The 15,196-nt window shown below is 37.3% G+C and overlaps 1 protein-coding gene across 20 annotated transcripts in view; it reads right to left on the bottom strand.

Annotated features, from left to right (window-relative positions):
• Window positions 1-15,196, bottom strand: part of LOC115438263 (adhesion G protein-coupled receptor L3) — a 547,718-nt gene that overhangs the window by 265,650 nt on the left and 266,872 nt on the right. For all 20 annotated transcript variants that reach the window (XM_030161717.1, XM_030161720.1, XM_030161723.1 and 17 more), the window contains exon 5: window positions 3,839-3,948. In XM_030161717.1, the coding sequence (XP_030017577.1) occupies window positions 3,839-3,948 (110 nt within the window). The remainder of the gene's footprint in view (window positions 1-3,838; window positions 3,949-15,196) is intronic.

Below are 15,196 nucleotides of genomic sequence, written 5' to 3'. Positions count from 1 at the left end.
AGTAGGAAAAGAAAGTAACACTGGGTGGCTGAGATAGGGAAAATGTGCACGCTGCAGAGATTCCGAGTATGAAAGAACCATCTGCCAGCTCTGGATCACAGGTAGAAATGATTTTTACTTCACAACATGAAAGCTCCTGTCAGGCAGACTACTGAGGGCGCTCTGTAAAGACATAAAATGCAAAAAAAAAAAAAAAAAAGGTGGTTTTGATTTGAATGCGAATTATTAGAGGGGGTTTGAACTCAGCAGCGGCTGCAGATTGCACTGATAAATGTCCATGACGGAACATTTCCAGTTTAATATCATTTCTGAGCACAGTCTGTTCAGATTTTGGCAGGCCTTGTTATGACTTTTGTTTCACACTTCAAAGGTCATTCCAACACAATACGCCGGGTCATATGGCAATGTCCATGCCATTTCCTCTGGCCTCACCTGGACTTCCTCTCTGCTGGTTCATCCTTTCACCACATGCTGATTCTTCCATTCCCTGCCCAAATGTTTCCGCTCAAATTACGCGAAGCCCGGCAGCGCTCTTTCCACCAGCTGCACTAATTAAATTCTTTTTATTTACTCTTTAGAGATACCTCAGTAGTCTGAATATTAACAGGCAGCCGCTGAGCTGGAGTGAACCGAAAACATGGGGTATGGTGGAGTCAAGAGGCCTTTGTCGGTGCCGTACTAACAGACACCACATGACTGTACGGGATTCATCAAAGATACTTAAGTGCTCTGAACTGGGGGAGCTGATGGGAAGCTGTGACAAGCTTAAAATCAAACACCGTCACCAACTGAGTACATTAACAGAAATATGCTTTTAGTTATAAACATACCGTTGACAATGGAATTCTGATACAGTTCTAGCATTTTGGGGAGATACAGGGTGGGGAAGCAAAATTTACAATATTTTGAGGCAGGGATTGAAAGACAGTGTATGACCAATTAGTTTATTGAAAGTCATGAGAATTTATTTGCCACAAGAAAATTGACATAATAGAAAATGTTTTTATTCTATGTGTCCTCCTTCTTTCTCAATAACTGCCTTCACACACTTCCTGAAACTTGCGCAAGTGTTCCTCAAATATTCGGGTGACAACTTCTCCCATTCTTCTTTAATAGTATCTTTAAGAAAGTGGACATTACTGTGTGATGTTCTATTGGTAGCATGTTCTAAAACGCCCCAAATAGCAGAATCCAGAGGGTTTAGATCTGGGCTAGAAGGCGGCCATAAACATGATTCCCAAAAATTGCTAAAGTTGGATTTGTTGCTGTTGTCAACAAGTGTTTTGGTGTTCTTGTGTAAGATTTGAACTTCAAATCATATTTTACTGCATTTCTAACGGTCTTGTTGTCTACCTCAAGTTCAGTTGCCATTTTTCTCATGGATTTGGTTGGATCCTTTAGGATTTTGGATTTGAGAGCTTTAATAAAAGCTTTGGTACGTTTTTTGTTGCTTCCTCCACTTCCAGACTTTCTGGTAATAGTTTTGCTCATAGTCATTCTCTTCTTTACATTCTAAACAGTCTTTATGGACACTCCAACTATTTTTGAAATCTCCTTTGGTGTGACGAGTGCATTCAGCAAATCACACACTTTTTGACGTTTGCTTTCCTGATTACTCATATGGGCAAAAGTTTCTGAAAAGGTATGGATAATAGTGTTAGGTATGATTATGACATCAATATATGTTTGGTTTCAAAACAATTGATGTAGTGCCTGCTGAGAAAAAACAACAAAATGTTCATTGTAAATTTTGCTTCCCCACCCTGTACTAAGCATTAAATCAAGCTATTTGAGCTCGGAATGGAATTATAGGAAATAGAGCTGCAACCGATTAATCGATTAGGTGCTTGAAGCCAATGCAAAAATTCCCAATTCGATTAATCGACTCGAGTTGATTGAAGGGAGATATTCTATTGCAGTTTTCCTGAATTGAAGCGTCTTTGTGCGTCACAATAAGCGTCCGTGTGAAACACAACAGTGGAACCAATGTTTAACAGCAGAGAAACGAAGGAAACAAAGCTTTGATTCAGGAGAATTGAGGTTGAATGATTTTTATGGATCACTTTGAGTTGATTAATCGGTTGCAGCTCTAATAGGAAAACATGAATATTGCTATAAACCAGCGTTTCTCAAAAAGTGGGGCGGACCCCTCCGGGGGGGGCGCAGGATCATTCCTAGGTGTTTATTTTTTCTTCAGGTTCGAACATGTAGCAGGTGGAACTAATGTTTCAACGTTGGAGCTCCCTGGACTCAATTTAGGGACGAACAACAAACAAAGCTACTGCCATGGTGATCTGTCACTAGACTAGACAAAGAGTTTAGGTTTGGAGAGTGGACAAGGATTGGACTGGAAAAGAAAAATGTGCAATGTTTCTGTTTTTGCACAGTTTGTACAGTTTGCACTTTGATGTTCTCAGATGTGCAACGTAAACGGGCTCATTGCAGCCTCTGATATTGTTAAAATGTTCATCTTTGTTACCAAAATGTGTTTGTTTTTCTAAAAAAAAAAAGTACCTTATTGTTATAGTTGTAAGACAATTACACATTTCCTATTTTTATTTTGAAAAATAATGTCTCAGGGAGCAGTCTTGTTGAGTTCATTTGTATTGATCAATCAAAAATCTACGTTATTTTTAATTTGCACAATAAATTATTCAAAGAAAAGCAACAAGTCTTCTTACCATATTGATGTTTCTTTCAATAAAAGTAATAATTGCACCACAGGTACAATGTTGCTGGGGTTGAGGGGGGCTTGGAGATTTTTCATGCTCCAAAGGGGGGGCCCACAGAAAAAGATTGAGAACCACTGCTATAAACCCTTAGGGGTCTGAGCCTATTTTGGCCATTTTTGAGTACTTTTGATTTTGCCTTTATATAGTATATAACATTTTTTTTTTATTATACCCATGTTTGGTATCTTTTTTTCAGCAGAACTTAATCTATCTCATTTACCTATTATTATTCCACTTTAACCAACTATAGCAACACAAAAGGCCAAAAAACACACAAAAAAATATAAAATCTGATTTAAAAAATTAATATAATTTATTGAATAAATAACACAAAGATGCTTAACGGACCTTTTCAAAGACTTTAAAAGTGAATATTGGTTCCAAATGTTAGGTTTATAAAATCAAAATTGCAACAAAGATTCAGCCAGTTTTTCTGTTTTGAAAAATGACAAAAAAACGACGGAGATATGCTAAGAAATTTAACACCCGCCCCACCTCATTTTCATACTTTTATTCACGTTTTTTTGCTCCGGTTTCAAAACCTTTCAAAATCTCCGGTTGTATTTGCTGCATCAACATCAAATAAAAAATGGGAGAGTGTTTCAAGTTCGCACTTTCGAATGCAATTGTCCCTTTCCAACGCTACGACATGTTGAAAGTGTCATGTGATTCGGTCACAGCTCCTAAGGGTTAATGCCCCCAGTATGTAAAGGCCTGATGTCCCTGAACTACTCATGTCCAGACATTCAACTACTAATTCAAGCCTTTTTTCAACTTTACACCAGCTTTTAGAATCAAGCAGTGGGTGGGGTTGAAATGTTTGCCTTAAAAGAGGTAACATCATGCGGTTAGCTTGGGTACATGATTCTTCACACTCATACACTGTGTCATTTTTCACACAGCACCGTCAATAACATGCCACGTCTCCTACAGGGTGTTATGGATGAGAAGTGACACCATGCATGAGACACTGAGGATATGGGGTTTTTAATATCTAGAATCATTTCCAGTGCACATGTCGACGGAGCTGCCTGTGATTCACTGCTGTTAAGAGGAAATGAGAATGGGTTAGAGCATTAGACGGCCACAGAAACAGGGATACGTACTGTAGGGAACGCATTCGTATTGGACTTCCAGGTATTTGTAGGTTCCAGGGCAAGGATCGGGGAATACATCCGGTCCAGCCACGACGGCGCACTGGGTCCGGTTATTACATCTGAAAAAACACAGAAAATAAATATGTTAATTCCACAAAAATGCAACACAGCATGACTTATCTTATCCTCCACAATGCAGGGAATTACTGAGATATTCAGCAAGTCTTTAAAAGTTTTTAATTCTGTGGCAGAGAAGAGGAAATCTTTCTTCGGCGTATGAAAATGAGTCATCCTCTCTCTCGGGAAATTTCAAGAAATTACTGTTAGAAAAGGGAGACGTCTGAAAGTCTTCTGTAAGAAAGGTCACAGAGGGTTTAGGAAATAATTTAAGCCATTTTGGTGCGACTTGGTGGATTAAGTTTGTTCTCAAAGCAAATGTTAAAAACTTAGATGGATGACTGGATGTATGGTTTTAATCGTTTTCTACTTTTTGCTCCTTTTTATTTTATGTCATTTTGGCTTTTTCAACTTTAGCTTCAGTTACTTTTTAAAGTAAATGTGTTAGTCGAGTGTTTATTTTATGAAAAACCTGAGCTTATAGTAGTTTCGGTAAACGTCAGTCGTACTTTTTTGACAATACGATGCATTACATAATAAAGACTTGAACCATTTTAGAAGACAACTATAAAAGATGTGTCAGCCATCATCTTAGGATAGTCGTCTTATGTAAATATTTGACTTCGTCATTCCCTCTGACAAATGTTTCATATATTTTGTCACTTCCATTATAAGGCTCTTACTTTCATCTTTCTTCTGACTTCTGGATTCATTATTTAATGTTGTGCTGAAACTGCAAAAGTACAGATGGCATTTTCTAAAGACTCATGCATGAAAAAATGAAAAAGGTCAGCGACGTTAAACAGATTATCTGTATAATACGCATGACAATTCATCTGCAGACAAAGCAAAACTGAATTGTTTAATGCTCATTGATAAGATTCAGTGTGTGATCAATGTCAAAGGAAACGTCTAATATTCTGTAGAGTATTACACTGTGCAATCGTGGAAAAAATTTAGACCATCCAAAGTTATCAAAAACAATGGTTATGCAATCAAGTACTAACATCTGTGTGTATTGTGACTAAAACAGACAGAAAAGAAAACACGGAATACCTAAAAGCATCGTTTTTGTCAGCACAATTTCATACATATTGATGTAGGAACTGAAGTGATTTTGGTTATTATCAAGAAAACCATGGAAAATGGGTAGATATCAGCTCTGAAATTAAACTCTTATGAGCTATTTTTGTTGTTATCATTATATTTGTCCAAACAAATGTACCTTTAGTTGTACCAGGCATTAAAATGATCAAGAAATTGAAGAAAACAAGGGGTGGTTTAATGATTTTTTCTGTGACAGTATGTCAGATTTGGCAAAAGTACACACATCCTTAACCCTTTCATGCATAGTGGTCACTACAGTGGACAGTTACTCTACAGCTTTAATCTTGTATATTCATGGGTTTTGGTGTTTTAGTTCCATATCAACCAACACAGTGGACACTTATGCATCATCTCATAAACTACAATTCATACCATTATTGTAACTTTGCTGTTCTTGGTTGGTTCTTGAGTGGAAATCAGTTGTTAATATTTTTTTTTTTTTGCATATTATCTCCATGAAGTGAGTAATAACTAGTATTAGAATATGTTAAAATGTGAGAAAACATCAGATTAGCTGCATTAAACATGGTTTCATTTCACTGTTTTCATATCACTTTATGATATTGGGTTTTAAATACATTTTTCCTTTCTTCAAGAATAAAATTCATGGTGTAGCTGAGTGGACATTTTTGTAACTCCATGAAAAACAGGTTGATTTAAAAAAAAAAAAAAAAAATCAATCACATTGTTTGTTTTTTTTCATGCCTAAAGAGGAATAAAAACACTCAGGAAAAAAAATCTTGATTAAGGTTCTAATAATTCATGCATGAAAGGGTTAATAAGAAGTTCAGATAATTCTGTATGAAAAGTACTCTAGTAAAAGTAGAAGTTCTGACTCAGCTTCATCAAATACTAACTAAAAGCTGGGAAATGTCTTCAAAATGTAAAAGTAAAAACATCTACATTTCTACCGACTCTTTCTGCTAAACTGCTGCCTCCCACATCATCATCTAGATATTATTCTCTAAAGTCGAGAACATTTCATGAAAGAGACCGATCTTTTTCTGTTAGCCTCAAAGTGAAGTGTCTTCAAGTTGTTGGTGACAAATGCCCTGGAACATAGACTTACATTGAACTTCTGTCTAAAAATGACTGTTTCCAGGAGTCGTTCTGGTCTCCTAACATGTGACGTGGTCCATCTTTCAGTTTTTCCTCCGTTAATCAGAACTCAGGACAAACAGAAGCTTTGACGTCTTCTGTGTTGGGCTTTGATTGACAGGTCTATATGACAGCTCTTCACCTGATGAGGTGGTCTTCAGAGTTTTTGGATTTATTTAACCCTCCAGAGTTCAGAGTTGCACTAAAAATAAATATTGCTGCAATGGCATCGAAATATAACTTTCTTGTATCCTCTAGCTGCCCAGACATTCTATCACTCCTCTAAAAATGTCCTATTTTTGTAATCGCCTTTTATTGTTTATTTTATGTTTTTCAGCATAAACATGTGTTTGTGTATATATGTATATATATTTTTTCTTTATCATGTTTACAGAACCCAGAGGTATAGTAACGCTATGATTGTTTTTAAGTGAGAAATATCGAAACTGTAAGGACCCAGTTCATGTGTTTGTTTTTTTGTTTGTTTTTTACACCCTTGTATGTATAAAATAGGAAATACGAAAAGAGCTCCAATAGATAACATCTGTATGAGTGTAAACAGAGATATTTTGTCATCTTTTTCAATATTAAAATGAAAAAAAAGAAAGAAAGAAATATAACTTTCTTTTGAGTGGTTGGCTTCACACAGTGCAGATATTGATACAATGACAATACCACTTCAATATATATAATTTGATTAATGTACAAACAGAACAGTTTTTTTAATCATGTTAAAATGGATGTAAACATCGTAAAAAGTAGCCAGAAAAATAAATATTTGACTAAATAAAGTGCAGATACTTGAAAAAATCAAATTAAAACCAAATTGAAAGATAGATTTCGTATCTACCCAAATACATAAGATCTTTTTTGGGATGAACCATTTTTAGTTTTCATTACTCTGATCAGTTTCATCTCGATTTCAGGCGATGGCTTCCACTTCAATTCATCTCAGTCTCAACAGTCATACAACCCGGCTCCAAAGCACGCACAGGTTACGTTGTTATTACAGCATGATGGATGGCGGCGGCAGAGGAGGGGTTAGACACAATCAACTGAGTGCCAAATCAGCTCCAACGTGAAATGTGAGTCTTCATTAAAAAACACAATTATGGTGCCGGTGGTGTTCTCGTGTGCCATTTTGTTTTTGGCAGTCATCAATCAAAGGCCCACTTCATATGCACGGAGAGCCTCTCACTGCACATAATACCAACACTTATCTCACAACATTAACTCTTAAGCGTTTTGACAAGTATTGATCTGCCAGTGCGCCACATCTGGTTGCAAAATAAATGAGAACCGGGATACAAAGGTCAGTTCGGTTTCTATTTGATCACCCTTTTGCGTGTGCGTGATCTTCATGAGGTCTGAAAGCTACAGTAGATACAGAATGACCATCTATCACATCTATATGCATTTACTGACCACTATTATCTCGCAATATATTAAAGGTATTTATTCCCCCAGCGCGGCCGTTCACGGTGTACGTCTCGTGAAGGTCAAGGCGGGGTCTGACACAATGATTCATACGCCACAATTAAAGGATTCTCTACACCTTAATTAACATTGATTAGTTGCTGACTAATCAATCGAACCAGTGAGGGACAAGCAAAAAGGGGCCCATCTCATTTCAAGCCAACCCGGTAATGAGATATGGTCTGCTGCGTCGCTCCCATCCAAGTTTTATGGGTTCATGAACCCATCCGCCTGTCAAACATCCACCCACCGCTGCTGCCGCCGCCACCGCCACTCACTCACTCACCCCAGTCAACTGTCTGCAGCCTGTGAAGAGTTAATCCCCAAGCAGTAAATGCCAGTCAAATAAATAAGGGGTCAAGCCTATGAAACGCAGAAACAATTACAGAGGCAGTCTTCCCATCTCCACACCTTTCCTCCGGTTTATTCTATTTAGAGCCGAGGGGAGTTTTGTAATCAGTGGGTAAGAGCACAAGTTAAGATTAAGTGTCACTTTGAATTAAACACAAGATGGATAAGAGAGGTCGCTCTCTGGAGACACCGACAGAGTCAAGCATGAATGTTTCTGTTTGAGTTTACTGACAACTTTTTTTTTTTAACCTACAAGGGGTTATATTTTCCTAAACCCATTTTTATTAGTCTTTGGTTCATTTATTTTTGTATTTGGGGACCGTAACAGTGCAAAAAGTTTGAATTTGAACTCTCCAGGTGCTGCCAAGCTATCTTTCTATTAATTCCGGCAAAACTCAAGTGGATTTCTACAACCTGTTTTAATTCCTTCTGTATTTGGTATGTTTTGTCACTAGTTGTGTCACGATATTTGCAGCAGATCAATGGATCCACTGGACGCGATGGGAGAACTGGGTCCTGCTGTGATCACACACAAACAAGGTCGGTCTGGTTCTTACTGTGGCCCGGTTCCACTCATCCCCAATCAGACCCCGCTCGTTAACGTCCCCCTCTGAACCCCCTCTTGCTGTAACACGGTGACAAACCGTTCTGCGCAGACTCCGATCACACGGACCAGAGTTAAGCAGATCCGGACACAGGATGGCAGTGGGTCGCAATATACCGTCATGTTCAGTCCTGTGTAAAAGTTTCTGGTCCCCGTCGGTGTTGATACGAAACAAAATGAGGGCCGTTCTTTTTCTTCCAAATCCAGTGTTTCTCAACCAGTGTGCCATGGCACATAAGTGTACCATGAGAAATCATCAGGTGTGCCGTGGAAGATTATCCAATTTTACCTGATTGGTTATGTCAGCAGCAGCATGATATACAGGGTGTCCCATAAGTCTCCATACATAGGAGACATAATACATTCCATACATATATGGTTCTAACATGTATTTCTTTATATTTCTTCTTTATAGTTCTTCAGCAAACATGCATTGAAATGTGTTCCCGACAAAATGGCAGTCATATAGAGCATATTATATAAATAAAAATAGTTTATGTCAAGAAACGTTTATTTTTCCAATGCATGGAGACTTATGCGACACCCTGTAGATACATACGCCTGCACACACCGATGATCCACTCTACAACAACAATCTCCTGGTTCCCTTTGGAAAATGAAAGTGAAAGTGAACCGGCCCCGATGTGGTGCGCTCTATTAATAAAACCCCCCTCACTAGTGATGTGCAAATTAGCTGGTTACCTGCGAACCCCAGGTATGGGTTGGAGTGGGGGATATACCTCCCATACTATTATACAACGGACCTCAAACACCGCCCCCCCAGAAAACAAAGCTACTTCAGTTCTGTTCCCTTTCTCCACAACCTACTGTATCTATGCGAGTTGAGCTTTTAAAGCATGACTGATATAAAAACAAAAAAACAGAGAGACTCAGAGCTGTTGAGGAAGATTCATATGTGTCTTTCTTCAATTCCTGCAAGAACATCAGCTTTGTGTTCAAGTAAACAGGCCCAGGTTTCACACTAAGTAAACTGAGACTAGATTTGCATTATATTTCAATAAATAAACTTTTTGGGACATTTTTGTTTGGTTGTGTGCCTTGTGATTTTTCTAATGTAAAATATGTACCATGGCTCAAAAAGGTTGGGAAACACTATCCTAATCTGTGTGTTACACCAGTAACCTTAGCCCATCTCCCCATTTTATCAACTCTACTGCTTCTAGAACCCCTGGATTTCCACAGATCAACGCACTAGTTATTAATATATCTGCCATGTTATCACTAAGAAAACAATCCCCCCCCCCCAACACTATTGATGTTTTACCTCCTTCACATCGCTTAAAACCACAAGAGAACCATATTTCATGTCAGCTTTGTCTTGCTGAATAAGAACTCTGATAGCACTCATGGAAAAAGAAGCATGACATCATTAAATCACAGATTATGGGTATGTTTTTGTCTCTTTATAACCATTTTCTCTTTTATATGCATATTTTTTGAATAATTTACAAGCTACAAATAGCAATCAGTTTTTCAAATTTTAATCAGGCCCAATAATCACCCACCAAACTTTAAAGACATAATCATTTGCTGCTTATTATCATAATATTGCTAATGCTAATGCTAATGCTAGGTACAGTGTCGGTATTATGATGGGTGAAAATGCGGAGGCTGAATTTCTGTGTGGAATAATAAAGCTAGATAACCATTAGCCTTTATTGATCATGAGTAGATTTTTGGCCATATTGGCCTGCCGTACATATCACACAGAACATGACATAACAAAACAAATGAAGGACAAGGGGGCGTCAACTGATTTTGTTATTGACCGCAATATTGCATTCTCTTTAGATAGCTTTATATAGAAAATACTGTCATTTGAAGGATTTTTCTTTTAAACTTCAGTGCATTTCTGCTGTTTTTTATGCATATGTATTTATACAACAGTAAAAAAAAATATGCACCACCTTCTCCATGTTCCCCAACATACAGTGCAGGACAATAGCCAGTGTTAGATTTTTGCAAAAACACTAAAATTCAAGCATTTTTATATTCGACAACTCTGCCACAAAAGTTAAGCTAGTACCAAATCTGGAGCGGCAATCAGGGTTTTTTAATAACTTGAGGGATTAAACATCATAATGTGTATTTAACGTGGATTGCAAACTTAATCCGAGCCTTAACATCAATCTTGACCCACATTCTAAAATCCCTTTTATCACTGCTGTGCATTTCTACCTCTGCACACAGCCACAAATAACCTCTGATCAGTTTTCCTATAGTGTCCTGAAGGCATTTTGAAACCGAATGAGGAAAAAAAAAAAAAGGTGGAGAAATAATTACAATTAAATGTATTAAGTGGAAATCAATGACGGAGTAGGAGGGAATCGATATATGGAGAAGCGGCCCACACCACCTGCCACAACAACTTCACAATTACCAATTAGGGACGTAATCGGGGTTTCATCAGACACTCTGCTCTGGCGGAGGCCTTTGAACTAGCAGGGGGAGATGGGAAAGGGCTCAGCTTTGACTGACATATTCACATATGTAAACGGGTTGATGGTTTACATACGCTCCATGGGTGGAAAGAAGACAGCAGGTGGGGAGCAGCTACGGCAGGATGAAAGGTCTAATTGGCAGCTTGGAGGAAGCCTCGGTTCCACAGAGGAACCCACTGAAGATGAAATCCAGAGCTGGGAAGTGACTAAGTACAGATATTGGATTACTGTACAGTTCTTATGTATCTGTGCTTTAGTTGTAACTCAATTATTTGAACTCTTTAGTCCAGCGGTGTCAAACTCATTTCTTCCAGGGGCCACATTCAGCCTAATTGGATCTCAAGTGGGCCGGACCAGTAAAGTAATAGTATCATAACCTATAAATAATGACAACTTTTTCTCTTCCCTTTAACAAAAAACACGTGAATAACCTGAAAAAACTGAAAGTTATAAAAAAAAATAAGTGCAGTTTTAACAATATTACGTCTCAACTTATCATTTACAGGGTGGGGAAGCAAAATTTACAATGAACATGTAGTTGTTTTTTCTCAGCAGGGACTACATCAATTGTTTTGAAACCAAACATATATTGATGTCATAATCATACCTAACACTATTATCCATACCTTTTCAGAAACTTTTGCCCATATGAGGAATCAGGAAAGCAAACGTCAAAGAGTGTGTGATTTGCTGAATGCACTCGTCACACCAAAGGAGATTTCAAAAAATAGTTGGAGTGTCCATAAAGACTGTTTATAATGGAAAGAAGAGAATGACTATGAGCAAAACTATTACCAGAAAGTCTGGAAGTGGAGGAAGCAACAAAAAACGTACCAAAGCTTTTATTAAAGCTCTCAAATCCAAAATCCTAAAGGATCCAACCAAATCCATGAGAAAAATGGCAATTGAACTTGAGGTAGACAACAAGACCGTTAGAAATGCAGTAAAATAGGATATGAAGTTAAAATCTTACACAGGAACACCAAAACACTTGTTGACAACAGCAACAAATCCAACTTTAGCAATTTTTGGGAATCATGTTTATGGCCGCCTTCTAGCCCAGATCTAAACCCTCTGGATTCTGCTATTTGGGGCGTTTTAGAACATGCTACCAATAGAACATCACACAGCAATGTCCACTTTCTTAAAGATACTATTAAAAAAGAATGGGAGAAGTTGTCACCCTAATATTTGAGGAACATTTGCACAAGTTTCAGGAAGCGTGTGAAGGCAGTTATTGAGAAAGAAGGAGGACACAGAATAAAAACATTTTCTATTATGTAAATTTTCTTGTGGCAAATAAATTCTCATGACTTTCAATAAACTAATTAGTCATACACTGTCTTTCAATCCCTGCCTCAAAATATTGTAAATTTTGCTTCCCCACCCTGTATACATGTGCATTACACACAATGTTACACAAACATTTGGTAACAAGCATAATATTGTTAAAAATTTGGAGTTTGGAACTAAAATAAGAACAATTTCTCATTCAGTTTCTCATTTGCCCAGGTTATCATTCTTCTTGTTGTTCTTCGAGGCTCGACTGGACTACTGTTGCTTCAAAAGAGCAAAACTAGTCCAGTTGAACCTAGAAAAATGGGTTATTATGCTATTATTTTATTTTAAATCAAATTGGTCTGCATGTGGAACCAGAACAAAAATGAGTCTGACACCCTTGATTGTTAATATCTTCAGTCTAAGTTTTGCACTTTGTAAATTCATCCAGTGGGCCAGATTAGACCTTTTGGCGGGCCGGTTTTGGCCCCCAAGCCGCATGTTTGAGACCCGTGCTTTAGTCCTTATATTAACACATAAAGACCCAAACAGCTACTGGAAACCAAAAGCATCTACTGATCTAAAATGTTTAATCACTTCTGAACCACTAAACCTATTAATACATGTAAATAATTGGTGTAAAATGCAGTTTGTCATCTTTTCATGGTCATCAGATATGACCCATTTGGACGTTCAGAGGCTCCGTTGTGAACGTGGAAACACCGTCATCTTCTACAACATTGATTCACCAGTAAAACCAATGGGGTTTGATCAATGACAGTGGATGGACATACTTGCTTTAAGTTCAATTACTGAAAGATTTGCTGAAAAAAATGACTTTCTTCAGTTTTCTCTGTTTTTGATAAAATAATCCTCAACTTTATTCTGAGCTGTAATAAACATCTATATGATAAGTAAGTTAAATACAGGCACATACATTATTTTCAATGAAAAAAACAAAATACAAAGGATAATACTATAATAAACTGTGATAAATCACTTTTGAAAGGTTAAATTTAGAGGAAAAAATATGAAACTACTACCAGTAGAAGATGAAAATACACGCCAGTTTCTGATTTAATGACTTGCTTACTTTGCTCATTTTATTTTTCGATTTAATGTTGCAAGAGCCGGTGCCTCTATTAACCCTGAAAGACCTAGAACTAAAAACTTTCTATTCATTTAATCTTTCCACTGAGATTTTTATAAAAGGTCAGAGTAAATTAGAAGATTATTATATCAAAACCGAGGAAACTGAAGAAAACATGACTTTTTCAGCAAAATGTATCATTAACTGAACATTAAAACAAGTCTCTACATCCACTGTCATTTGCCAAAATACATGGGTTTTATGAACAAATCAATGTCGGAGAAAACGACAGTGTTTTCACATTCACTATGGAGCCTCTGAAAGTCCAAACAGGTTATATCTGATGACCATGAAAAGCTCAGAAAATGGATTTTACTCAAATTATTGACATGTATTGACAGGATTAGCGGTTAGTTATTGAACGTATCAAATCAGTAGTTGCATTTGATAGCTGGTGGCTGTTTAGGACTTTCAGGGTTAAATCAACATAAGCAAAACTCATGCAATTTAAGTTCTTACTAAACAAAATAAAAATGCCAAAAAAACAACTTACAAGACATAACAAGACTAAAGGAAGTAAAAGATAGAAAAGTTGAAACTAAAGAAAAGAAAGTTCGAGACAAAGACCTGATAAAAGTGATAGAAAAGATGACAAGATGAAAACTAGTGCTGCAACAACAAATTGAGTAAATCGATCCAAATTGATTTTTTAAAGAGTTGGCAAGGATTTCGGCAGTCGATTCGTTGGGTTTTGAGCATGTTAGTATTGAGGCATGCCCGCACGCTGTGTAGTGTAACAGAGAAAAACACAGAGGAGCATGGCTGAGGCTTTGGATGCTGGGCCAGACTTTTAAACCTAGGTTTACATTCTGCTCCTGGTGGCCACAGCAGCCCTGTTTGGCCCAAACATAGTGTGCCATTTATGGAACAAAACTTGAATATAGAGGGAAAAAATGGCCAAAATCCCATAGTGCACTACATTTTAGACAAGCGGGGCTGCCTAAAATTTTTAGGAAACTGGAAAAACTATGGAAAATTCTAAATAAATGAATGGAGTTTTCAACTGTTAAATGGATCGTTTGAATGGTAGTTGAATGTGACTTTAAATTTTACAATGTCAGGTGAATATCATAAATCATGCATCACGAACCAAAATGGAGGAGAGGAAAAGTAACATCTTTAGTTGTCTGCTTAATCTTTACATTACAAAGTTGTTTTGCTTGAAGAGTCTTTTTATTCTTGCAAGTCTTAAGTTATATTCTGAGTTATATTTTCCAACTGTATCTTGTATTTTTATTTTAAGAGGTACTGAACAGTCAGGTTTGATTCGTGTGTGTGTGGTTTTGATTGAACTAACACCTGCCTGGGATGAACTCAGAGCAGAGGTCCTATTCTACCTAAAAGATCTATTTTTACAGCTTTAGAAAGTAGTTGTGGTAAAGACAGCGTAGAGCAGAAAAAACAGAATACGAACTAGGGGATTTTTGTGCTCTAGACATGCTAGCCTAACAGTGCAGGTGCTAAGCAAAAGCAGTGCACATGCAAAAGCATGTGATTTTCTTAGAATTAGCTTATGGAGTGACTGACATGTTCTGCCCAGTAACTATGATTAACCAATAATAAGCCTACGACGCATAACGTCATTGAATAATGGGAGTCTCCAACAGTCACTAAAGACTATTAAAAGTAACAAAGGAAACTTATTGAGAAGAGAGGCCGGTCCTCCTTTTTCCTTGTTTTTTGACAAGTGTGTGTTTTATAGAGAAACTAGTGGTAAACTGCCT

The sequence above is a fragment of the Sphaeramia orbicularis genome, chromosome 18 (assembly GCF_902148855.1).
Source record: "Sphaeramia orbicularis chromosome 18, fSphaOr1.1, whole genome shotgun sequence".
Classification (NCBI taxonomy): Eukaryota; Metazoa; Chordata; class Actinopteri; order Kurtiformes; family Apogonidae; genus Sphaeramia; species Sphaeramia orbicularis.
Note: the sequence above shows the minus strand (reverse complement) of the source record. Positions and strands in the feature narration are given on the sequence as shown.